This window comes from Hylobates moloch, unplaced genomic scaffold, assembly GCF_009828535.3.
Source record: "Hylobates moloch isolate HMO894 unplaced genomic scaffold, HMol_V3 SCAFFOLD_21, whole genome shotgun sequence".
Taxonomy (NCBI): Eukaryota; Metazoa; Chordata; class Mammalia; order Primates; family Hylobatidae; genus Hylobates; species Hylobates moloch.
The window spans coordinates 44,705,225-44,731,464 of NW_026652296.1; the positions used below are offsets into that span (position 1 = coordinate 44,705,225).

Consider the following 26,240-nt stretch of genomic DNA (forward strand, 5'->3'; position numbering starts at 1 on the left):
TACTGATTTAATGGTACAAAGAAAAAACAATCTCTGAACACAGTCATGCTTTCTTTTAGTGTTTTGGGCGTGGGGTTGAGTGAAAGTAGGGAGGGAACATGTGAATAAAGCATTGATGCCTTGGTTTCCTAGCAAGATCATTTTGCCTTATTTTTACTATATTCTGAGGTTCATTAGCTTTTTAAGGTTGACTGAAACATGTTATTGAATGTTACACCCACATTGTATAAATAATATGGTGTATTAAAATTTTCCATCGAGGAAAGCCAGGGTAGGGGTTACTCTATCAAAGGAGGGACGTAGCATGTGGTTTGTTTTTTTTTTTTTTTTGAAAAGTAGATTTGCTCTTGTTGCCTAGGCTGGAATGCAATGGCGCAATCTCGGCTCACTGCAACCTCTGCCGCCCAGGTTCAAGCGATTCTCTTGCCTCAGCCTACCCAGTAGCTGGGATTACAGGCATGTGCCACCACACCCGGCTAACTTTTTGTGTTTTTAGTAGAGACAAGTTTTCACCATGTTGGCCAGGCTGGTCTCAAACTCCTGACCTCAGGTGATCCACCCACCCCGGCCTCCCAAAGTGCTGGCATTGCAGGCGTGAACCACCGTACCTGGCCAGCATGGATTTTAATGTGATCTTGTTACCTAAGTTTTTAAGACAATTATTAACTACTGTGGGGATTACTAAGTTTTCCTTGGTGTTTTTTTGCCTGGCATGTATTTCACCTACTTTGGTCATTTGAGTATGTATTTTTAACATTTATTATACAGTTACAGACTGTCTTATTTAAATGTTAGAAATTAAGTTTCCTTGTTTGTAAGCCATGATTTAACTGACTAACAACTGATAACCATGTATTATCAGAGTCCTAGCCTGTATAAATCAGAATCAATCATCTCATTTCAGAGAGTAGAAAGCAGCCCTGGAGGGGGTATATGGCGTGGGCCGTGGTAGGCCAGGGGTTGGCATATGGGCCACTTGAGTCTAAGTTCACGCCAGCAAATTGCAAATTCAGTCATCAGTTACTTTTAGTTTGAGTGACAGCTGTGACATTGGTCCTTCCCATTGCAGGGAGATTCTGGCTTAATACCTCGGATCTGTGAAGGGCTCTTCAGTCGGATAAATGAAACCACCAGATGGGATGAAGCTTCTTTTCGAACTGAAGTCAGGTAGGGCTTATGGCCTGTGTAAACCGAGTGTGAGCTTGATTAGAGTCAATACTGGTTGACTTGCATTTAGGTGCTGGAAGTGGATAAGGTCTTTAGATTCCTAAAGAAAAAGTCTTCCCTTTTCCCCTCCTGTGATTATGGTTTGGGGATAAAGCTTAAAACACATAAGTTTTTAGTGATTTTCTTGGGTACAGTTTGGATAAGGATTTGGGAGCTGGTAGAAATAACAGCTTGGTCAGAAACTAATTGGGATGTTCATCTCAAATGGTGTGAGCTTCTGACTCACTTGCCTCATTCTTTTAGCTTAGTAAGGTTTATATTATTCTTTGTGTTGGTTGGATCACTATAAATCTAATCTACAAGTAAATCTGAGTGGTTGAGGTGCTTTTTCCTCCTTGAAATTAAACCTGTGAGGGGAGCCAGTCTCTTCGGTAGTTTCAAGGGCAGACATGGCAATATAAGATTTTTACACCTACTTGACTGCTGTGTGGTCTTGGACAAGTTATTTGAATCACACTAAACCTCCCTTGCCTAACCTACAAAATGAGGATAGTAGTGGTACCTATCTCTGGGTATTTTAGGGATTCAATGAAATAATTCATGTCTAGTACTTAGCATGGTACAGTAAGTCCTCACTTAATGTCCCTTCCTTTTTTTTTTTTTTTTGAGATGGAGTCTTACTCTGTCACCCAGGCTGGGATGCAGTGGCATGCTCTTGGCTCATTGCAACCTCCACCACCCAGGTTCAAGAGATTCTCCTGCCTCAGCCTCCCAAGTAGGTGGGATTACAGGCGTCCGCTACCACACCCAACTAATTTTTGTATTTTTAGTAGATATGGGGTTTCACCATGTTGGTCAGGCTGGTCTTGAACTCCTGACCTCAAGTGATCCATCTGCCTCAGCCTCCCAAAGTGTTAGTATTACAGACGTGAGCCACCACCCCTGGCCTAATGTGGCTTCTTGATACATTCTTGGAAATCGTGACTTTAAGTGAAACAACATATAATGAAACCAGTTCTTTTTCTCATCAACATTATAGCAACATGATGTTGAAGGAAGCATTGTTATTTGAGGACCCACTGTATGTCCTTTCCCTTAAAGTTGCACTTTCCAAGAACCTGTCAATGACCTTAAGTGAGGACTCATTGTACCTGATACACAGTCACCACTCATAAATGGTAACTGCTGCTGTGGCCATTTATTTTAGCAGGTTGCTGCTGTTATGTGTCGTTACTGATATTAATGTCTGAAATCATTTTTCTGAATTCAATTTTATTTAAAAATTTTAGCTACTTAGAAATTTATAATGAACGTGTGAGAGATCTACTTCGGCGGAAGTCATCTAAAACCTTCAATCTGAGAGTCCGTGAGCATCCCAAAGAAGGCCCTTATGTTGAGGGTAAGAGTAGATATTTCACGGCCATATTCTTTTTGTGATCTATGTAAAAATAACACTTTCAATGAAAAAGTATAGCATCATGGTGAGCTTTTAAAAATTTATTTAATTTTGGAATTTTATTGTAGTAAGAATGACATGAGCTGGCACTACATGATGCTCAGCTAGTGAATTTATACTTCACTGGCCATTTGCTGATTTTATGATTCCAAATGTAAGGCAAGGGAAGCCAACCTGCAGTCTGTCTCTCTAAATGGCATTGCATTTTTGCAGTGTATCTTTACTGACCCTAATGGTGATATATGACAATAAAGATATTCTGAACCTCTTGCGTCTTAGGAAGTGCGTTTGGAGGATTTCCTGTGTGGGTTTCAGCATCTGTGTTGTGATACGCTCGTTGTGGCACAGTCAGTTGTGAGGAATGCCACAAGCAATGATGAGTACAGGATTGGCCTTTGCTAATTATTTAAGAATTGGCTGGATTTAAAACTGTCCTCGTAATGAAGCTGATCTTACCTCCTCTGTATAAGGCAACTTAGAATGGCTGGCCTGCAGGAATCGCACATAGAGACGTGCTTTCATGTTCTTCATTTGTGTCTTTGTGGATGCAGGACAGAACTGGTCACAGGTTTCAAGTTCTTCCTGGTTTTGGTTGTCTTCTTTTACTGGGAGATACCAGATAGAACAACAGGACCCTATCTGTATTCTTTTTTTTTTTTTATCTTTTGGGACGGAGTCTTGCTCTGTTGCCCAGGCTGGAGTGCAGTGGTGTGATATCAGCTCACGGCAACCTCTGCCTCCTGGGTTCAAGCAATTCTCTGCCTCAGCCTCCCGAGTAGCAGGGATTACAGGCGCCTGTCACCACACCTGGCTAATTTTTGTATTTTTAGTAGAGACAGGGTTTCACCATCTTGGCCAGGCTAGTCTTGAACTCCTGACCTCATGATCCACCCGCCTTGGCCTCCCAAAGTGCTGGGATTACAGGTGTGAGCCACCACGCCCAGCCCATCTGTATTTTAATAAATTTCCACTTAAGCTGTTGCCTTGTATGCCCAAAGCAAAGCAGGGTGTGCCAGTATGTTGTTCTGTGGTGTGTGGTATAGCTATTACTGTTAAGAGTTTTTAGCCTAACTCATGCCTTCATGTTTTCTGACAAGTGTCTTATCACATATTAAAACATATAAAACCAGTGTATGAAGAGATAGAAGAGCAAAACAGAGCAAACATCCAGAATCTGACCTAGATACTTAAGGGAATTTAGTTTATAATCAATGTGCTATTCAAACCTTAGGGAAATTATTAGAGGGATTATTAAGCTGTCTAGGAGGAAAGAAAAGTAAATTGGCACCACACAACTCAGTTGTTTTTTTTTTTTGTTCTGAGACAGAGTCTCGCCCTGTGCCCCAGGCTGGAGTGCAGTGGCGTGATCTCGGCTCACTGCAAGCTCTGCCTCCCAGGTTCACACCATTCTCCTGCCTCAGCCTCCCGAGTAGCTGGGACTACAGGCGCCTGCCACCGCGCCCAGCTAATTTTTTGTATTTTTAGTAGAGATGGGGTTTCACCATGGTCTCGATCTCCTGACCTCGTGATCCACATGCCTCGGCTTCCCAAAGTGCTGGGATTACAGGCGCGAGCCACCGTGCCTGGCCACAACTCAGTTTTACACCAGGATAAATGGTAACTAGATTGAAGATTTAAGTGCAAAAATATTAAATAATAAAATGACTATAAAAATCTGTGGGCTAAGTTTTTCCCCAGAAACCTGGAGGAAAGAAGGCTTTTAAAAACCTGATTTAAAACTCAGAAACCATAAAATAAACAATGTTAAATTTGAAATGGTTAAACAAAGAATAGCAAAATAAAACATCATGCTTGACAGAAACACTGTAAGCAAAGTAAAAAGTTTAATTACAAAATAGGAAAAATATTTTGAATTCAAGTTTTAGACAAAGGACTAATTTTCCTACTATATAAAGAGCTCCTATAAATCAGTAAGGACAGATTCAACAACCAATAGAAAAATAAACAAAGAATATGTATGACTAGGCTGTTCATAGAAACAGAAATACAGATGATTTTTAAATGCAGGAAGGAATGCTTAGCCTCACTCATAGTAAAAGAAAAACCAAATAAAAATACTTGGAGGTAACATTTGTCACCCATCTTTGGCAGATGTAAATAATCCTGATAAGACTGTATTGTGGAGGGTTTTGGGAGACAAGCACTCTTATACCTTGCTACTGCTGGGTGTAAATTGCCCTCTATGGAGAACAATTTTGCAATAGTTACCGAAATTTCAACTGTCTAGAAATTCCACCTCTAAGAATTTATTCTGTATAAACATTCACAGGCATTTGAAAAGACTTATGTGCAAGATGATTTGTAGCAGCATTACTCATAATTGGAAACAAAATATGAATAACTGCTGTAGTCTCCTTGGTTAAATTGGTCATGGTACATGCATATGATCCAGTCCCCTGCAGCCTTAAAAATGAATGAGGAAACACCTTAACTGATACAGAATGTTCTTTAATGTATTATTCCATTTAAAAGCAGGGTGCAAACTAATGCTTATCGTATGCTACCATTGGTATGTAAGGGGAAAAAGATCATATATAAATATGATTGCTTGTATATGTATAGGTTATTTCTAGAAGGGTATGTAACATTTGGTTCCCTGACAGAAGGGGAAGCGGGGAGCTATAGCATAGGGACGGGGGACCCTTTACACAGTGTAACTGTGTAGCCTTTGACTTTAGAACCATATGAATGTTCCAAAAAAGTTAATAAAATAATTTTTAAAAATGATTTAAAAAAAGGTTTTGGGTTTTGCATGAAGGCAGTGCTTTTACATTTTTCTTGCATGTGCTATGACTAATGTGAATGAAGTTGATGATAATATAATAGCTAACCTTTTCTTAAATACCTTATGTCAGAGGCCTCTAACCCCCAGGCTGCAGACTGGTACTGGTCCATGGCCTGTTAGGAAGTGGGCCGCACAGTAGGAGGTGAACGGCCAGGGAGCAAGCATTACTATCTGAGCTCTGCCTCCTGTCAGATCAGTGGTGGCATTAGATTCTCATAGGAGCACGAACCCTATTCTGAACTGCACGTGTGAGGGATCTAGGTTGTGTGCTCCTAATGAGAATATAACTAATGCCTTATCATCTGAGCTGTGGAACAATTTCATCCCGAATCTGTTCCCCCTACCCCTATCTGTGGGAAAATGGCCTTCCATGAAACCGATCTCTGGTGCTGAAAAAGTTGGGGACCGTGGCCCTATGTGGTAGGTACACATGATCATGTGAGGTAACTGAGGCACAGTGAGGTGAAGCAGTTTGTCCATAACTATGGAAGTCCATGGCTAGTAAGCAGCAGAGCTGGGATTCGACCCCAGCCACCCAGCTCCCAGGTCTGTGTTACATACCACCACCTTAGAGAGACAAGTGAGGTCTTCAGACAGGTCAGCAGATTTTGGAGTTGTGTATTATTTCATTGAGGTAATTTTGTATTCCATTTCCTATATATTAGGGGGATTTCTTCACCCTTTCCATTTTTTTTTTCAGATTTATCCAAACATTTAGTACAGAATTATGGTGATGTAGAAGAACTTATGGATGCGGGCAATATCAACCGGACCACGGCAGCGACTGGGATGAACGACGTCAGTAGCAGGTCTCATGCCATCTTCACCATCAAGTTCACTCAGGTAAGGGCAGCTGCGGGCCCGACTGGCTCCATCCCTGAGGTCTTTACTTGCTGATTAGCACCAGCTGAGGACTGATCGTTGTTGAACCAGGAGCAGCAGCAGGTAAAGGTGACTGACTGTCATTTTCTTGTTAATTAGAGTTGAACATGTGCTGTGCGCTGAGTTTCTCTGTGGTTACAATCACAGTAATTTGAAATATCCTGATGTGTACCCTTAAGAAATACTTAGCAGGCTTCCACCCTGTTCTAGACATAAAACAACTTGCTCTGTGCTTAATTAAGCAAAAGTTTTCATTGTTGCGAACTCTGTGGGATATAATGGATTGCAAGTCAGACCAGCTGGAAGCCAAGGTGAGTAACTCAGTGCAGTGCATTACCGCTTCCTGGCACTCACCTTGCCGTGTTGATTATGATTATTAGAATGATATTAAAGGGCAGCGAATATTTATAAGTACTAATGTAAGAATTCATTATGATCAAGAGGTGGAGAGCATCTTGAACATCTGTGGAAATTATTGAGGGTAAATATTTTAACACTGAGGCCAGTAGAATAGACGAATGTAAAAATGTAGGGTCCTGTCAGGGTCTAAGTATGTGCTAGGAACTTGGGGATGTCCTCATCTGGGTTAACAGTTGGACACATCAGATACAAAGAGGCAGCATTTTATTAATGACGGAGATCAAAGAGCAAGAAAATGAATTTTTTAAGGCCAGTCAGAACAACTTGCCTTAAATTCTCCACATCTTAATCTTCTGTTAGACCTTTCCATTTGATTTACTCAAGTTGATTGGTTTTTCTCCTGCTTTCCTGCTTTCTGGTTAGTGCCTGATTAGCATATTACCATCTCTAATTTTGTTTTTGTTTTTGTTTTTGTTTTTTTTTTTGAGACATGATTTCACTCTGTTGCCCAGGCTGGAGTACAGTGGTGTGGTCACGGCTCGCTGCAGTCTCAACCTTCTGGGCTCAAGTGATCTCCCACCTCAGCCTTCCAGGGAGCTGGGACTACAGTGTACAACACCACACCCAGCTAATTTTTTTTTTTTTTAAGTTTTTTCTAGAGATGGTGTCTCACTATGTTGCCCAGGCTGATCTTGAACTCCTGGGCTCAAGCAATCCTCCCACCTTGGTCTCCCAAAGTGCTGGGATCACAGGCATAAGCTGCTGGGCCTGGCCACCATGTCTCATTTCTAAGAGGTTTAAATTTCTATAAAAATATGGTAATCTGGGGGGGGGGGGGGGCATTTTGGTTCAAAATGTAACACATAGATCAGAAGTCCTTGTGAATATGAAATTTTGGTAGAATTCAGAAGCAAGGAATATAGCATTTAAGATTTTACATTAAAAGAAATAATTTGTGCAACGAGATGTTTTAACATCCGATAATGGTTGAATGCTCTTTTCCGTACTTGTCTACATTGATCATATTTTGGAAAGCTTTTGTTCTTGGAAGGCTAGGATTCTAGATGAGAATAAAAGTTATTATTTGCTTACATTTCTCTGCTGAGTGCCACTCAGTGCCTAGTTTTCTGTTCTGCCACAGCCTGATTCAGCAGGGCTTGGTTGAGAATGAAATGCTTCTTTAGAAAGTTTAAGAATCATATACAATAACTTCTTTTGCACTGGATTAAATTTGAGAAGTTTCTGTAATCAGTATGAAGGCGAATAAAACAACAAAATTGAAAAATATCTACCCTGAGAGATCACAGTGAGGAGTGGAAAATAGTTAGAATTCGTATCATCAACAACATCAGGGCCCTTTGCACCTCTTCAATTTTACTTTTTTATTTTACCACAGGCTAAATTTGATTCCGAAATGCCATGTGAAACCGTCAGTAAGATCCACTTGGTTGATCTTGCGGGAAGTGAGCGTGCAGATGCCACCGGAGCCACCGGAGTTAGGCTAAAGGAAGGGGGAAATATTAACAAGTCGCTCGTGACTCTGGGGAACGTCATTTCTGCCTTAGGTATGCTTACCCCTGGCTCCTGCCTCCTCTTTTTCCTCATGTGTAATATTTGTGTTGCAAACTGAAGTAGTATCTTCAAGGTTTTATGAAGCAAAAGTAGAGGAAAAAAAATTTTACTGATTATCCTTTCTCCCCTTTTTTTCTTCCTTTTTATAGCTGATTTATCTCAGGATACTGCAAACACTCTTGCAAAGAAGAAGCAAGTTTTTGTGCCTTACAGGGATTCTGTGTTGACTTGGTTGTTAAAAGATAGCCTTGGAGGAAACTCTAAAACTATCATGATTGCCAGTAAGAGTTTTAAGTTACTTTTCTGAGTGTACAATATTTTCTGTGAATTAACTGTAAATATTTAAGTTTGAAGTGTCTTATTAGGAAATAACACCTTTTACATCTTAAAAAAGTAATGGTTTTTCTATCTTGAAGAAAATCGCCTCCTATGATCCTGCTATGACCCAGTCTATAGTATCATTAACTGTTGTATCACCTTGCCATATTTTGGAAGCTGTGATAACATGCAGGAAGACTTTTCAGCTTTTCTTTGCTTAAAGTACAAGGTAGAAACTTACCTCATAGGAGAAAAATCATAGGAACACAAAGTCAAAATAACCCAACTTTGTTTTTTTATTTAAGGCAGTAAATGTGGAATTTAAGAATTGGGAGGGGAAAAAAAAACCCAATGCATAAAACAAATAATGATAACAGTAATATACTTTATGTCTATATTTCAGCCAATAATTGAAAGATGCAGAATAGAGAAAAAAATGTAGAAAGGGGAGATAATTGTTCGGGAGAAGTCAGGACTTGTTTCCCTTCTGACTCTACTTTCCCTTCCCTCTTCCCCTCTTTCCTCTTCCTTTTCCCTCTCTTCATGCGCTTCCCATGCCTCATGCCATGTGCTAACTATGGAGCCACCGGATTTACCCTGGGTTGTACACCCACATGCATTTGTATAGTCACCTAAGCCTTAAAGTTGAGTGGTAGTGGTGGAGGTGGGTGAGATTAACCAAGCTTTAAGAAGAGAATGGATTGATTTGTGACCCTTTTCAAAACTTACCATATTCTGTTTTGTTTTTTTTTTCCAGATGGTAGACTTTGCCAGAACTTTTAAAAGTATTTGAATTCCTACTTAACGTTGAGATGACAAATAGTCTTTAAACCTTCTTCTTACATTTTCAGCAGGGAAAACTACCTAACTATAGAGGAATGTCTCATATCTCATTTTCGACTTGGTTAGGTGGTTGATTCTAGATTTGAGAAGAGCAAAATGACACTTAATTTTGTATTGTGAACACTCTTTCCGAGAAATGTTAGATAATTTTTCATATTCATTACTGTGGCAATGAATATTTAGTCTATCCAATGACCTGGGGTTAATCTGACTTTTAAATTACAAACCAACTTTGTGTTAAATGAAACATGGAGTGCTGGATAAATTATTTTTTGAATACATTCTTCACAGCCATTTCACCTGCTGATGTCAATTATGGAGAAACCCTAAGTACTCTTCGCTATGCAAATAGAGCCAAAAACATCATCAACAAGCCTACCATTAATGAGGATGCCAACGTCAAACTTATCCGTGAGCTGCGAGCTGAAATAGCCAGACTGAAAACGCTGCTTGCTCAAGGGAATCAGGTTGGGTTTTTCTGAGATTTATAGATAATTTTCTTTGAGTAATGGCATCTATTTCTAGATCTTAATGAGATGAGACAGTTTTCTCACTCATGCTATTGATTTGAGTAAATAAGTGCTAAGTAAAGCTTTGAATGAATTAGCCAGTCCCTCGTTTAAATCAACCTCTTGTTGGCCTTTGCATTCATTACCGGCTCCGTGTGTAAGATTTTATCCACCAAACCTGAAATGATTAACTCTCTAATAGTTATCAATTATGAATGGAAATGTAGTATGCAATAGGATTAATGGCATAATCTCTTTAAGTGGGAAGAAATTGATATGCTTAGAATAGTATTTAAAATTTCACCCATGCATTTTATGACTTTAAAATGTGTTTTAACAGAATAAAAGACTTGTTTGAACACCTTTCTGAATGCCTGTGTCGTATCACCTATTAAGAGAGGTGGTTCTGGTGGCCCAGTGACATGTGTATTACACCTGTGATCTGGCTGAAATGCTGTCCCTGGGCCCGCACTTGATTGTTGAAATAGTCTCATTTTAGGATCTGTTGGGATTCTAGTGAAGATTCCTTGTCTTTGTGATTTTCTCAGTAAGCTTCCTGATAGTCTGCATGGTGTATGTACAGAGTTACATCCTGTGATGAATGGTGGAAGTAAAGTTCTGGTAGGCTTAGATATTGCCGTGAAGAGAGGCAATCCTTGAAAGAAAATGAAGGATAGCTTTTTTAAATGTTGAAGTTAGACTGGAGTTATCCTGCTTTCTTAACTCATGAATGTATGTCTTAAGTATATCGTGAAAAGAAATGCTTTTCGTTATGTGCAGAGTGGTCCCTCTGGAGCAGTGCTTTCCATGTGGGATTATGTGGCACTTGAAGCTCTTGGCATCCCATAAATGTTTTGAAAATATTGATGGGATGAAAACCTCACTGAATTTCCTGTGTCCTGAAATGTACCTGGCAGTTCTTTGCCACAAGATGCTGGACAGCAGTTGAACAGGAATTGTTCATTGTGCTTAAAAATATCTCCACGTGCATTTTGCTCTATGATGGAAGTTGTCAGAATGAAGAGTCCAGCTCCTTGTGATGAGGCCCTTATAACATGAACCACAATAGTCATTTTTATTTATACACCTTGTTATTGGAATCTTTTTCTTTTCTTTTCTTTTTGAGATAGAGTCTCACTCTGTTGCCCAGCATAGAGTACAGTGTCTTGAGATAGAGTCTCACTCTGTTGCCCAGTATAGAGTATAGTCTTGGCTCACTGCAACCTCCACCTCCAGTGCCTGCCGCCATGCCTGGCTAATTTTTTTGTATTTTTAGTAGAGACGGGGTTTCACGACGTGGACCAGTCTGGTCTGGAACTCCTGACCTCAAGTGATCTGCCCGCCTTGGCCTCCCAAAGTGCTGGGATTACAGGTGTGAGCCACCACGCCCAGCCTGGAATCTTTCTCAGTGTTTTTAAAACATTGCTTATATAAAGTAAGCCTTTAATGATGATTTGATTGGATCACTCAAATTACTATAAGTGAAGGAAAGTATTTGGAAAATTCTAGGTGCAGTTTCTTGTGCTTAACCTTTTATTAGGTTAAAAGAATGAAGGGGAAAAAATATTATCTTTTTAAAACTAAACTGAGGACATCATTGGAAGGAATCTTATATAGATCAAAAACCTTTAATTTATTAAAACTTTACATTTTCTCTCTGAAAAATGCCTTCAGAGGTGTTGGTATGCCATATAGTTGCCTTATATTTTGTAGTCTTTTTTCCTTTTCCTTTTATGACTTATTACCACTGCTGTGTTTAAGGGAGTATTTTTGTTGCTGTAATTTTGAGGGTGAGGATATAAAAGACAGTTAAGTCTATTTCAGAACGCATTGCAGATAAAATTTTTGATATACAGCATATTACAATAAAAATGTGAATCCAATTTAAAATAATTTATCATGCTATGAAGCTATAAATTGTTTTGAGACAATATAGGCTTATCCTAAATTAATTAAATTTATGAAGCTTAATAAAAACAGCAGATGTTCTTAAATGTCCATTAAACATCTCTATACATTTTTCTGGGAGTGTTGCTCTATTCCTAGAATATTCTATCCCAGGTACTGCTGTGGTTCATTGAGAATGTTATTCAAATCTGAGTTCCATTTCTAGGGTTATTTTTTTAAGCACAGCTAAATAAAAATCAACTTCTACTTTTAATAATTTTCTGTCTTTGCCATTGCAAAAAGTCATGTGCATCAGAGTTTTTAAAGCACCATTTTAGTAAAGCAAAAGGTTTTGACATGTATTGATTCTTCTACGATGTAGATCTAGATATGTAGATATATGTAGTAGTTTGTATATTTGAATTTTTTATTGACGTATTATCCCCCCAAATTGCAAGTCATATGTGTATAGTTCAGTGAGTTTTCATAAGCTAAATTCACCCATCTAACCTGCTTCTTCTTAAGAGACAGTACACTACTACTATCCTTGAAGCCCCCCTTAATCCTTCTTTTCAGGAACTACTGCCCTTTCTCTCCAGGGTAGCCACTCTCCTGACCTCTACAGGCTTTGTTAGTTTTTATTTTTGCCTGTTTTTGTTCTTTATATAAATGAAATAATGAAAAATACTCACTCTTTTGATCTCACTTCTTTCAGTCAACGTTATGTTTGTGAGAGTCACCCATGCTGTTGCATGTAGTATTGGATCCATTTATTCTCACTGCAAAGTTGTCTTCCATCATGCAAATATATTCCAGCTCATTTGTCCATTGTACTTTAGATGGGCATTTGGGGGGTTTCCTATTTCGGGCTGTTAGTGCTTTGTAGACTTTCCTCTAGATGTTTTTAGTGAACATATAGATACATTTCTGTTAGATTTATGTCTACAAGTGGAATTGGTGAGTCAGAGGAGTACATATGTTCAGTTTTAGTAGATATTGCCAAGCAATTTTCTAAAAGTAGTTGTGCCAGTTAATAGACCACCATCAGTGTATAAAAGTGCTGGTTCAGTTCTTGGTATTGCAACACTTGATATTGTACAGTTTTCATTGTAACCATCCTAATGGATATATACTAGAATCATAGAATAATTTTACTTTGTGCTTCTCAGGCGACTGATGAAGCTGAGTATTTGAGTATCTTCTTTTTTACAGTTTTTATTCTCTTTTATTATATTTAAATGTATTTTCAGCTATTTCTGCATTTAATTTGGCAGAGAGAAAATGTCTCTTGACTCCCTCATCTCTCTTGAATGTATCTGGAGACAACAAGTAAATCAAACAGTATAGAAATGAAAAACACAACCAAAGGTGGGAAGCAAAGAAGGTGATGGGAAAGGGAAGATGAAAGTAGAATGAATTACTCACTCTTGTAGCTGAGGTTAAAGATAAATTTTAAATAATAAAAGTATCAAGTGTAAACTTTTAAAGAAGACACATCTCAGATAGGGTCACAAAGTAAAACTCAATTATACGGTGTTTGTAAGAATGGACAAACCAGTGAATTCAAGAGGAAAGAAAGCGGTGCAGAAACAGCATTGTGAGAGCTTAGAAAAAGAGCACTTTATCACGACAAAGGGTGCAACTCACAATTAAAATCAGAGATGATATCAACTTTCATAAGTGAAAAAAACAACAAAACTGTTGGAAATAGCAGGAGACAAACCACACACATTTGTCACAGAAAATTTTAACTCTTCTTTCTCATTCTGTGAAAGCTCACATAGACAAAAGTAAGAACATAGCATATTTACATAACATAATGAAAATTTGTTCTAACCAATACAGACCAGGGAAAAGATTGCTGATGATGCAACAAAAGACTCCCTTCTTTGTTAGGAAAGGAGGTTCTATGAAAACGTAAGACAACATCATAACACAGCAGGAAAGGGAGCAAAGGACGTGAACACAATCCATAGAAATAGAGTTTCAAATGCTTTCTGTACATATGAAAGTATGTTCAACGTCACTGAAATACAATAAATGCAGATTTTAAGAATAGTGAAATGGGTATACGTATACATGTTCATGGGTACATCAAGCAGTGGACCTTAGATTTATGTATTTGGCTGCGTGTAGATGATACCTCAAAGTTCTTTAAAAGCAGGATGTCCTTTTCACCTGTTGGGCAAAGAGGAAAATTGATTATACAGTATATTGATGAGGGTGTGAGGCAAGGGGTGCTTGTATAAGTTGTTAGTAGAATTGCTATTACTACACTTTTGTAATCGTGTTTTTGAGGCAGTGTTACTTTTGATTTAACAACATACGAACTTAATCTGATTATTATTTGATTCGAAACACTTTTCTTCTAAAGACACACCTTGCAAATAATAATTTAATTGAAAATGGTACTTTTACCAATGATTTCTTTTAAAAGGATTTAGGAAGGCCGTTCTTTACATGTGCTTAAAAATCATGTTCCAGAAGGGGTGCTGGTCATGAGTCTTTGTGCTATGCAGTCAGTGATTATCTACTGACTTGATGATGTGGCAGAAATGTTTCAGCTTTGATTATCAATAAAAGTCTCAACAATGGATTCTGTAAAATTACCCACGTTATAAAGGGCTTTCTAATTCTTTTGAAAATTGTCAACCATATGTAAACAATGCAGTAATACTAACATCTGCCACTTTCATGTCTTCAATGAAAAATATTTATTAAGTACCATCTGTGTGCAAGACAACATGTTAGATGCAATGATGCATTGTAGTAACGTGCTAACAAAGCTCCCTTTTCTTTACTGAGGATGGATTTGGCCTTGGGTTAACTTTCTGGCTTCATTCTATGCAAACCAGATAAAAGTGGGATGACACCTGTCTAACTAGGCAACATCTCTAATGACGAAAATGACCCCTAACTGGTGAATTACATCTGGATTAGGGTGAACTATATATATATATATATATATATATACTATTAATATCAGCTGAGAAGCCATAGCTCTGGGTTTCCTGGAGGGCAGTGACTCTTGTAACAGGGTGTGTCCCTTGTGGGGCCCCTGGAGGATGTGCCTATGGCATTTTTGAAAGAGATGCTGGGTTCTGTGGGTGTGGGCTTCTAACCAGGGTGGGTCCCACAGATGCCTACGTGAATCTTGACCCCACACGTATGAATGGTTACTCAGGAAGGCCAAAGACAATAGCTCGGGGACATCTCTGAGGACTACTGCATAGACTGTCACGAGGACCTTGCCCACCAAGACGAACATTTATGCTCCTTTCTGGACAGCTCTGCTTTTGTTCAGTACACAGATGCCAGGTGTGGCCCATGGTAGTCTTCGTAGTTTGAATGTTTAACAGTGCTGAAGAAGACCACCTTGTGGGTGTTTTTGTTTGATGAGAAATTGTAAAGTAAATAGTCATTAAAAAAATGCTACAGTCTCTGGGGAGGACAACTTGGCAATTATAAAAAATAAAAACCATACATATAGGTGACTCACAAATTCTTCCTCTAGGAATTTATTCTATTGATAGAGCCATGCATACTGTAGGCAGTGGGCATAAGGATAGTCCTCCTGAAAGATTAAGAATACCACATTTATGTTAATAGGAGAGCGCTAACATGAATCATAGAAATCTGTACAATGGAATATTGTATAATGAAATTGGAATTGTTAAAAAGAGTGAAGCAGTTTTTTATTTTTACTGAATTTTCTCTAAGATATATTGGTGAGTTAAAAAGGCAATATCCAGAATAGTGTTTTTATGCCACTTATATTTAAAAACACGACAAAAAACACGCTTGCATATGACCAGAGTAACTGTAAGTTTACACAACCAGGTTGGGAAAAAGTGATTGCCTGCAGGTAGGATAGGAGGGATATTCTCTGTCTTTTTTCTTCCAAGGGATATCTTAGGCCATGAGAAAAGGAGGCAGAATAGGAAGCACAGTGTCCCTGCCACTCAGGTCAGGGACTTCCATGTTACGAGTGCAGTTTAAGCCCCAGCCTGATTCCGTTTCCCTCTCCTGTCTCTGTCTGCTTGTCCTGCTCAGTTTTAAACTGATCTTGGTATTTATCATTCTCACATCAATCTTTACACTTCTTCAACAGGGATAAGGAAATGTAATCAGAGACTGTCGTGTAGCCATGCCATATGGGGTATACCATCAGCAGTGAAAATAAATGCGTTTCATTTTCATGTATCAGTAAGAACAAATCTCAGAAGCCTGCGGTTGAGCAAGACTTAGGCATGGTCCCTTTTGAATGTTTTCTCTGTACATATTAAAAAAGGTGAATCCTTAAGATCTAGGGATTTAGACTGTATTTGATTTTGGTAAAATGTCAGTGTGTTACATCTTTTGCTTTGCTGATTTGTATTGCAAATGCCGGTTTACTGGGATGCCGTGGTTTTGAATATTATGAGAGATGTATCTCGTGGAGTAAAGACTTGGTGATATTCAACACTTTTTGGCAGGGTGTAGGACATTGCTTTTTACCTTTAACAGTTTCTGTGAAATTTTGGATAATTTACTATATTCAGGGAAAAACCCAGATTATTGCTGTTTATTAATTGCTGATTTCTTTTATGATTTATATTGTAGATTGCCCTCTTAGACTCCCCCACAGCTTTAAGTATGGAGGAAAAACTTCAGCAGAATGAAGCAAGAGTAAGTGATACTTTGACTTATATTTTTAAATCATAACTTTTACTATTAAGTGCATGCTTTTTTAGGACTTGCCGTTTGAGATGCCTTCTTTTTCTTTATTGCATTTAGCCTCCTCCCTCGTTGGTGATCATTTTTGAAGAAGCACGATAGCTGACATTTTATGTATTGCAGCACATTCTCCGTGGTTTAATAAACGGGATTTGTCTGGCACATGATGGTTAGTTAAATGGACATGCAGATCCTTCAAAGCAGTGAGGCTGCTTGGGTCATCAGAGTTGACTGGAGTCCCTGTTTGAGGGAGTCTGTGTTCAACATTCATGAAACAGTAGTGGTCCCCATGGCCTCAACAATGACCACCCTTTAGCTTTTTGTTGTTCCCAGTGGGAAGAGTGGCACTTGAGGAATCTCTGATTACTCTAGTTAGGTGCTTAGTTTCTGTGAAGCTAGATGAGATTTGAGATGGGAGAGACTGGCAGTGAGTAACCAAAGAGAGAAGAGATCTGGAGCTGTTATGGGCTAAAGCCTTTGAAAAACCAGTTTTATGGCTGACCTCGTTCTACACTTTTTTTTTTAAACTTCTGTGAAAAGAGAAACAGACATTAGAACAACTTTTGGAGTCAATTTTGTTCATGGTGCTGAATGGCTAAGACAGATTGAAAAAGAAAATTGTGTTCTGTTGGTAAAAGCTTTTTCAAAAATACACATTATGGAAGATAAAAATTGGGGTGCAGTTAGGAACTTGTTGACACATCTAAGATAATTATGCTGATGAATATCCTGATAATAGCATTAGTAAAACATTAATTTCTTAATCCCTATTTTTGAAATGAAATTTTATTTATTAGTGCTTCAAATTCCAATTTTGAGTGCTACAATTTAAACTGTATCTGGATATAGTCTTAAATTATTTCTTAACAATAGTTTTCATGAATACCAAATAAGTTATTGGAAACCAACAAACGTATTAATTTGGATGTATTATACATGCTGTGACAGAAATGATTGCCTATCTTGTTCTTAACACTTTCTAAATTATCTAGTTTTTTGCTGACCCATTTTAATTGTTTGCAATTTGCTTGGATATAAATCTCATCACCTGATCCCCGTTAGAAGTAGTAGCACATGTTTGCATTTTTAAATTAGTGTTTTAAATGGATATTATTTCGTTTAAATACGACAGTAAAATAAATCCAAGGCATGTTTACTTTTTCTAAGCTAGAATTGTTTGAATTCAGACAGGATTGATTTGCTCACATTTCTTCGATGAGAAACCTATCTGTTGGTGAAATGCAGAATCATTTATTGTTGGATGCTTTGTGTTCTCACATAAATTGCCAGTGACACTCTGTTAACTGATGAGTATAAATTAGTAATTCAATACACCAGTGTTTTCCCCTTCTGTAGGGAGAGAAGAGATAAGAATATTCCTTCTCTGAAAGCTTTTTCAAAACAAAAAGCCAGGAGAGCCACATGACTTTTATTGCTATCAGGAGTCTGTAGGGTTGGTATCACTCAAGTAATGAAATGAAGGACTGGAGTGTAGAACTGGTTTAAGATAAATCAGGACAGTCTTACCAAACCAGTGAAAACGAGCAGGCCAGGGGCAGTGCTCAGCCTGTAATCTCAGCACCTTGGGAGGTTGAGGCAGGAGGATCGCCTGAGCCCAGGAGCTCAAGACCAGCCTGGGTGACATGATGAGACCTCCTCTTTACAAAAAATACAAAAATTAGCTGGGCGTGGTGGTGTGCACCTGTAGTCCCAGCTACTCAGGAGTCTGAGGTGGAAGGATCACTCAAACCCTGGGAGGTAGAGGCTATGGTGAGCCGTGATTACACCACTGCACTCCAACCCAGGCGACAGTGTGAGACCCCATCTCCAAAAAACAAAACCAAAGACGACAACAACAACAAGAAAACATGCAAAGCACAGAGTTAGGGAGGCTCTTCCAGTCCTATTTCGTTTGTTTTTCACCAAGAAGGTGATAGATTTTGGCACTAATAACTAGTAAAAGAAGCAACGTTATTTTTTTTTTAAGTTAACCTAGAATTCCCACAGTCTTATTTGAGGTAAATTGAGGACCCCTGAATGATTGACTATAGGTGAATGAGATGTATTTTGGTTTTCCTCTTGGATAAACCATCACTGCAGATACTTGTCAATAACTGATGCTTTCTTTCATTAAGTTTGCTGACTTGAATACTCTTTCCAGTTACTATACTTAATGGCATATAGAAAATCACTTTATCTTGGCAGTGAGAGTACAAGCAGATGTATTCTGTGAATTTATTTTGGCCTGATTAAATAGGGAAACTTACTGGGGAGACCAGGTAGCTTTAATGGGAGGGTGTCTGCTGCTGGGAGTGAGGAGGTGGCAGGAATGATAAAGGTGCTGAAAGGAAAAGGCTTGGAAAGGATGAGTTCTCCCCTTTCTGAAGCTACTCTCTTATAGACCTTGGTCTCTTCCTTTCCACAGAACACATTTTTCATTCATATTTTTTCTACCTCTCAAGTGTCACTTTTTGTTTCCTGATGAATATTAATTCACTAGGATCATTTAAAAAGTTTTAGGGAACTAACAAAACATTTCCATTAACTTTGAGAAGCAATTTCCAACTGTGCTGTGTTCAACAGTTGAGCGTGTTTACTCCCCTAAGTTAGAGCCGACTGGAAAGAAGTGATTTTTATCAAAAGATTTTTGCTTTTACTAAGAGTCATTTAAAGAACCACCCTTTTTTTTTGACAACAAAAAAAAGATAGAATGAGATTTGTAAGCCCTGTTAATTAGCTACAAAAGCAAATTATCTCCTAAAGTAAAACTATAGCATCCAATGTGATTTAATCACATCTAATTAGAAATAAAAATAAATCACTATTTTTTAGGACCTGATGTATAATCATGAAAAATTAATCCATTTAGTGGGACGTTGTCATCTTCAAACTTGTAATTTTGGTTAATAACCCAAGGGAGCTGCTTTTATTTAAGTACACCATGAAAAAGGCAGTTGTGAAATTCTAGGCAAATTGACAAATTTCTGTCTGTTCTTTCCTTTGCCATAATGTAGGTTGTAGGAAGAAATCAGCTTGTTTGATTTATCTTTGGTAATGGTTCTTTCAGGGGTAAAAGTTGCTATCTCATTTAAAAAATTATAGTACATCTTTCCATGAGATATTAGAATTCGGAAACTAGAAGAAAATTATAAACTTTCTTTATGAAGCAGTCACGTATGTATATTTTTCTTTTCAGGTTCAAGAATTGACCAAGGAATGGACAAATAAGTGGAATGAAACCCAAAATATTTTGAAAGTAAGGACTAAAAAATGTGTTTAGTCTTACTATGGTGGATTAAACTGGTAAAACTTTTTTTTTTTTTTTTTTAATCTCCAAACATGGCAGTTGTATACTTTGTTAAGGTAAGATCATTGGAGCCAATTAGTGACTTTCATGGGGTGGAAGTTCTGGTTTGATTTTGAAGAAGTGAGAAAGAAGGCTATTAGACATTATAGCTGTGTGTTTTAATATGTACAGGTTATATTGATATTTAAGGTGTTTGCCTTTACTTTTAGGGGTTTTTCCATTTTTGACTCAGCACATATTAGAACTCTATTTAATATTCAAGGATATCCACTTTGTTTTTCTGCTTTTGTTAAAGCCAATATCAAAGCAACATATTAAATGAAAAAAATATTTCCCGTGGCAATATTATAGAATATGCTTGCAAAGCACGGCTAGATTTCAGAAATTTCAAAGCTAGTAATTTCCTATCAAAATATTTTTCTGTGTGTCTCAAGGACTAGACTGGGATGGCCTGTGTTTCTGGCAAGACTCACTGTGAAAAGATGTCAGCGGTAGCCTCCATTTATCATAATGCTTCAAAATACAAGTTTCTTTTTGTTCTCATTTTTTGCTGAGTTGGCAAACAAACTCTGTCATCTGTTGAGAGTCAGCCATACCAGGTTTGAGACACAAATTTGAGTTTTGTGCTTTGATGGTATCTGGCTGACTTTGTGCACAAGAGAAAAGAATTCAGAGGCTATTGAATGTGAGGTTTGTTTTTGACGTCTGTTGAGGTAAAACTTTCCCAAAGAACAAAAATCTCCATCTGATATTGATGAGACCAGACAGATGAGTCTTGGCAGAATCCTAAGGTGGATTACCTTCATGTGAGAATGGCACACCTAATTACTGTTTCACAGGGTAAACTTCTGCAGCCTTGGATTTGCAGGTGAGTTCTGCAGCTGACAACTGTTTCAGAGTGCAGGCTCAGCATTATATTATGTAATGTTCTCCTTGCACCATTTAGGCAACCTGGCATGCCCAGGTGTTAGAAAGATTGTATCTCATGAGATCAGAGGCTGTGCTTAAGTTTAGATGATGGTAGGTTGTGATGGTCCTAGCGATGGCCTTTCCAGCTTCTTCTGTACTGCAACAAGTGAGGGTTTCTGCATTCAGACTTTTTCTCCTCCCGATTACAATGTAATGTCATATTATTTTGAGGTACTTCTGCAGTATTTCCTTTGTTGAGAGATTTTTGTGCAGGAAACTGAGCAAAGACTTCGTTCATATTTCAGAATAGTCAGATGTGGAATAAGTTCACCAAATATGTGACTTTGTTGTTGTTTAAGTTGCATTCCCTGTAAGAGGTGTTGGTGCCTCAGCCCCTGAAGCCCATGTCATTTGACTTTTCATGGCACCATGTGGTGTTGCTCTGGAAATTTGTCAAAGAGGGAGGACTAAAATCTACTCTACTTAAGGAAAACAAAGAAATCAAACCGTTAGCTATTTGAAAAGTCCTTAGTATACATAGTGCCCATTAGCACAGGAGGCAGTGCTGCAAGAGATGAAAAGATGGAAGCTCCGTCTCCTCTGCTGCTGCTGCAGCGTCCCTCCATGTCAATGTAGTAGGGCTTTTATAACGTTTCTGTAAAGGGTATCCACACAAGAGCTATGACAGCCTGAACTTTTTCTTATGCTTTTTCTCAGAAGGTGATTTTGAGTCCTGAAGTTAAATTCTCCTCCAATTCCAATCCTTTTTTAAAAAATAAGTCTAATTATTTTCTTTTTTATGACTTTTCATAGGAGAAGGGAAAAATGTGATGTGTGCTAGGTGTTAAACGTTATGAGAAAGGAGAATGCTATTTCAATGTTTTTCCCTTTCTCGACCTTATAAGCCTGTTTTAGACTTTTCTGCTGGTATTTGTGCTTTAAACCTGTAGTCATTTTCTGCTCGTGTTTGATATTTTAAGGGCTGCCTTAAACTCTTATTGGAAGACAGTGCCTGAAGACTAAGGTGAAGAGGAGAGCTACTCAAATGTTTTTATGAAGACATTCTTTAGAAATTGATTGTTAGTTGATGGGTTTGTATCTGTGTGGTTTGTGTGATCCTTTCCCGTATTTCTGCTGTTAGAGTTTTATATCGGTCAGTCATCGTTCCAGTAATGCGCATAAAACCCACCCCAACTCAGTGGCAGTTTCCTGAGCTGTGTGCTCATATTCCCTGTTTGAGTTATGAGCCATGAGGTTGGTTTACTGGCATATATCCTGAGGAGTGGCTGTAGAAACCCCCTCTCATGGTGGGGCAGGGGGCTGAAGTCAGTGGGTGGGGTGAAGGTCCATTGAAGTCAGAATTACTCTTGAAAGTTCCTTAAATTTCCCTGGAAATCACCAGATCCTAAGCTCTCGGATACTCAAAAGCAGGGAGTGACTTTGTTTCCTTCTTTCTCTACCTAGTTGATGGCTTCCTTTGCCCTGGGTGAGTGGAATCCACAGTCCTGTTGAATGAAGGTGGAGGGGGAGCGAAAGACTGCGGGGTGGGTGTGAGCCCTGACAGCAGGCACTGATTGCAGGAGAGCTGGTGGCAACGTGGTCATCGTGGCTGGAGCCTTGGGCTTTGATCTGCAGAGCTCAGAACTTGGATGTTAGTCTTCAGTTCTCTTTCTGACTCACTGGGTCATGGAACTCATCCATAACTGCCACGTACCCTACTTCCCAGCTTGGAAATCACAGCGGATGGCAACCTCTTCCTTATATCCGAGTTAACAGAGGAAGACCTCATAAAGTTCTGAGTTATTTTGAAAGTAGTTGACAGTAGAACGTGTGTTTATCTTAATGAGGCAGGTCTTAGACAGTTAGGTAATAAGAGAGAGTTTTGTTATCCTCTATACTGTACTCTATGTCTCCACTCTCTTGTCCCTTAGCCTGCCTTCCTTATTTTTATTACTTTTCATTTTCTAAAGTCCGGACTTCTTTTCCTGACCCCTACAGGCACTAATCTCCTTGCCGGTATCATCTGTCCTAGCACAGTTCTTTCTGTGCCCACCACCCCTGGAGTCCCCGCCCTGCCAGAGGCCCTGCTGCTGGTCGGTGTGTGCATCAGGGCTTTGGGTTTCCTGGCGTCTTGTGGTCTTTGCCTGTGTTACTCCTTCATTCAGGATGTGTCCCCTTTCTGTGCCTCTAGCAAAATCCATCTTGAAGCCCCCCTCCCCCGATCACTCCTCTTCTCCCCACTTCCCAGTTAGGATGAATTTTCTTTTCCTTTGTGCTTCTGCAGTATTTGGTTTTGCTTCTGCCACAGGATTCTTTGTCCTCTGAGTTAGGTGGTATTGGTTTCTTCCTCTTTCTGCCAACTCTTACACACAGAAAAACAGGAGCAGGATCTGGCCAAGGACTGTCTCATTATCATTCCGCGAGCCGGCTCCTAGCACTCTGCTTCTCATAGAGCAGGCATGCGGTGAGAATGTACGGGATTAGGTTAGTATCAAGAAACAAAAATAAAAACCTTTGTATTAATCTGCTAGGGCTGCCAAGACAAAATACCACAGACTGGATGGCTTAAACAACAGACTTTTATTTGCTCACAGTTCTGGAGGCTGGAAGTCCAAGATCAAGGTGCTGGCAGATTTAGCTTCTCCTGAGGCCCCGGTCCTTGGCTTGCAGATGGTCCTCTCTTGTCTGTGTCTTCATATGGCCTTTTCTTATGTGCCTGCGACTTAGTCTCCCTGTGTGTCTCCTAGGCTCCTTTTCTTTTTTGTGTGTTTTTCTAAATTTTATTTTTGAGATGGAGTTGTGCTTTTGTTGCTCAGGCTGGAGTGTAATGGCGTGATTTTGGCTCACTGTAACCTCTGCCTCTCAGGTTCAAGCGATTCTCGTACCTTAGCCTCTGGAGTAGCCAGGATTACAGGTGTCCACCACCATGCCTGGCTATTTTTTGTCTTTTTAGTAGAGACGTGGTTTCACCATGTTGGCCAGGCTATTCTCGAACTCCTGATCTCAGGTGATCCACCCGCCTCAGCCTCCAAAGTGTTGCAGGCACGAGCCACCATGCCTGGCCTAAGCTCCTTTTCTTATAAGGACACCAGTCAGATTGGATTAGGGCCCATCCTAATAACCTCATTTTAATCCCCTTAATTAATTAATTTTAACTTAATGAAAGGCTCTATCTCCAAATACGGTCACATTCTGAGGTACTAGGGGTTAAGTTTTCAACATGAATTTTAGGGTGACATAATCCAGCCCATAACAACAGCCCTGAGCCATACAAATCTGATGACCTAGTGGGCAGAGTGACAGGGAGTGTTGTGCAGGCAGCGGTCGTGTCCCAGTTATGCTCTTCGCTATGTTTTTCATCTTACTTTCTCATTCCTACTAGAAAGGCTCTTGTATGACTGTGCATTTTTATTCTTGGAGGGAATATGGCTGAAGTACAGCTCAGTCCTTCGTTTGGATCAGTTAGATCCTTGCTGTTCAGAGCATAGCAGGGACAGCAGCAGCAGCATCACTGGGGAGCTGGTTAGACATGCAGGCCCTCAGGCCGAGCTCCAGACCTCCTGGATCAGAATCCACATTTTACTAAGATCCCTGGGGGATGGGTCTGTACCTTCAAGTTTGAGTGCTGATTTTTTTTTTTGGGGACAGGATTTTACTCTGTCACCCAGGCTGGAGTGCAGTGGTGCGATCTTGGCTCACTGCAGTCTCAACCTCCTGGGCTAAAATGATCCTCCCACCTCAGCCTCCCAGGTAGCTGGGATTACAGGCATGTGCCACCATGCCTGACTAAGTTTTGTATTTTTTATAAAGATGGGGTTTTACCACATTGGCCAGGCTGGTCTTGAATTCCTGGGCTCAAGCAATTCTCCTGCGTTGGCCTCCCAAAGTGCTGGGGTGACAGTGCTGATTTAGACACACTGAGGAAATGCAGAGTAGTCTTAGACTTCCTTGTCCTCATATCTGTTCTTCCCCGTCTCCTGCTCTGCCCTGTCTCGTGGGCTGACCCCTGTGGGCCACCCTTTTCTGGGCTCCTGGATCCCTGTGGAGATTGGAGAGAGAAACCAGGCCCTCTCCCTTCAGCCTCGCCTACATACCCAGCAGCAGGTACCTCTTCTCCAAGGCCCCAGCTCCCGCAGCAAGGACCAGCCCATTGTGGTTGCAGTTCTGCCAGGTGACAGAGCCTTGCCCTCGCGAAATACCCCCAAGTGCCTTTGCCCCTCCTGCCTAGGGTAATGCTGGTCTCGGCTGTTGCCAGTTTGTGGGTGGCCTTACTGTTCCCAGTGGCTTTCCAGCTGTTCCTTCAGCTAAGTAACCAATTCTATGTATTAAAGTCTCTTGGATTTAAATACTGAAGCAGTTTCTGTTTTGTGGTTAGGCTTTGTCTGATACATTTGATACCCAAGTGTGTTCCACATGCAGGCTCTGGACTGCGCTGCCGGCACCTCAGAATCTGCTCCGTTCACATACGAAGCTCTCTTCTTGGGTCTTTCTGGTCTCCTTGTTAGAACGCTGCCTCAGTGTGATTTTCATCCTGGCTGAATTTATCTCAAACTGCAGTGATTCTCTTGGAACTGGGAATTTAGTGTCGTGATAAATCCAGCCTTGACATCAATGGATTCTTGAGACCCTTCATATCGGTTTCCCTTTTACGTGGCTACAATATTGTGCTGACTGCCTGGTGTTTGAAGTGGCTTACAAAGTGACTACTCAATCCCCCTGCCCTGTACACCTTTAGGCTTGGCTTTTACAAGTCCCCTATGTTTTATTGCTAATGATTTTTTTTGAAGTGATCCTTTAAGAGGAGGAATCCCCGGTTTTTTCTCCATTCCTGTGTTCTCCTTCCCCACCCCAGTCTTTAAGCCCTTTTGGGTTTATCTGTCCTGCATACGTTTTGGTTTCTCTGTTCCAGCGTTTTATGATCAATTAAAGAAAAATGCTCAAGGTATGTCATCTGGCTTCCAACTAACTCGTTGAGCTCTGTGCTTCAAAATAACTCACAGTTAGTTTGGACTGCAGCGCCAAGCTGGCAGCCCTTTGACAGATCGTGCGGCAGAAGGGAGAGCTGCCTCTGTGAGTGTCTGTCCAGAGCAGAGCTGCAAAGTGGTCCTCGCAGCCCTGAGAGTGCTGTTTGAATCCTTCCAGCATTGGTTATTCTTCTCATTTTTTAATCAGTAAGGTCCCTTTTGTTTTTGCTGGAAACATATCCTTTGATGGCTCCAATGTCCGGCTGGCTTTGGTGTTTTCATTGCCTGCACAGGGCTTTTGACTGTGGTGTGGCAGCGGGTGGGAGAGGAGAAGCAGGCGCTCACGTGCAGATGCCTAGCTGGAGAGGCTTTTCCTTGGAAAGTGAGCAATTTGTATAAGTTGGATTGAAGTTTTCTTTAGACTTTATGTGGAATTATTAGGTATCTTACACACTTCACAATTAATGTTTGTCGAAAACTGAATTGGAGGATGGAGCGTATTTGAATCCATGTGATGATGGGATCCTAATGTAAATGATTGAAG

The 26,240-nt window shown here is 39.8% G+C and overlaps 1 protein-coding gene across 4 annotated transcripts in view; it reads left to right on the top strand.

The window, feature by feature from the left end:
* Positions 1-26,240, top strand: part of KIF16B (kinesin family member 16B) — a 315,626-nt gene that overhangs the window by 62,086 nt on the left and 227,300 nt on the right. For all 4 annotated transcript variants that reach the window (XM_032142462.1, XM_032142463.1, XM_058433013.1 and 1 more), the window contains exons 5-12: positions 1,070-1,167; positions 2,457-2,566; positions 6,130-6,272; positions 8,068-8,236; positions 8,393-8,524; positions 9,696-9,871; positions 16,403-16,468; positions 19,713-19,772. In XM_032142462.1, the coding sequence (XP_031998353.1) occupies positions 1,070-1,167; positions 2,457-2,566; positions 6,130-6,272; positions 8,068-8,236; positions 8,393-8,524; positions 9,696-9,871; positions 16,403-16,468; positions 19,713-19,772 (954 nt within the window). The remainder of the gene's footprint in view (positions 1-1,069; positions 1,168-2,456; positions 2,567-6,129; positions 6,273-8,067; positions 8,237-8,392; positions 8,525-9,695; positions 9,872-16,402; positions 16,469-19,712; positions 19,773-26,240) is intronic.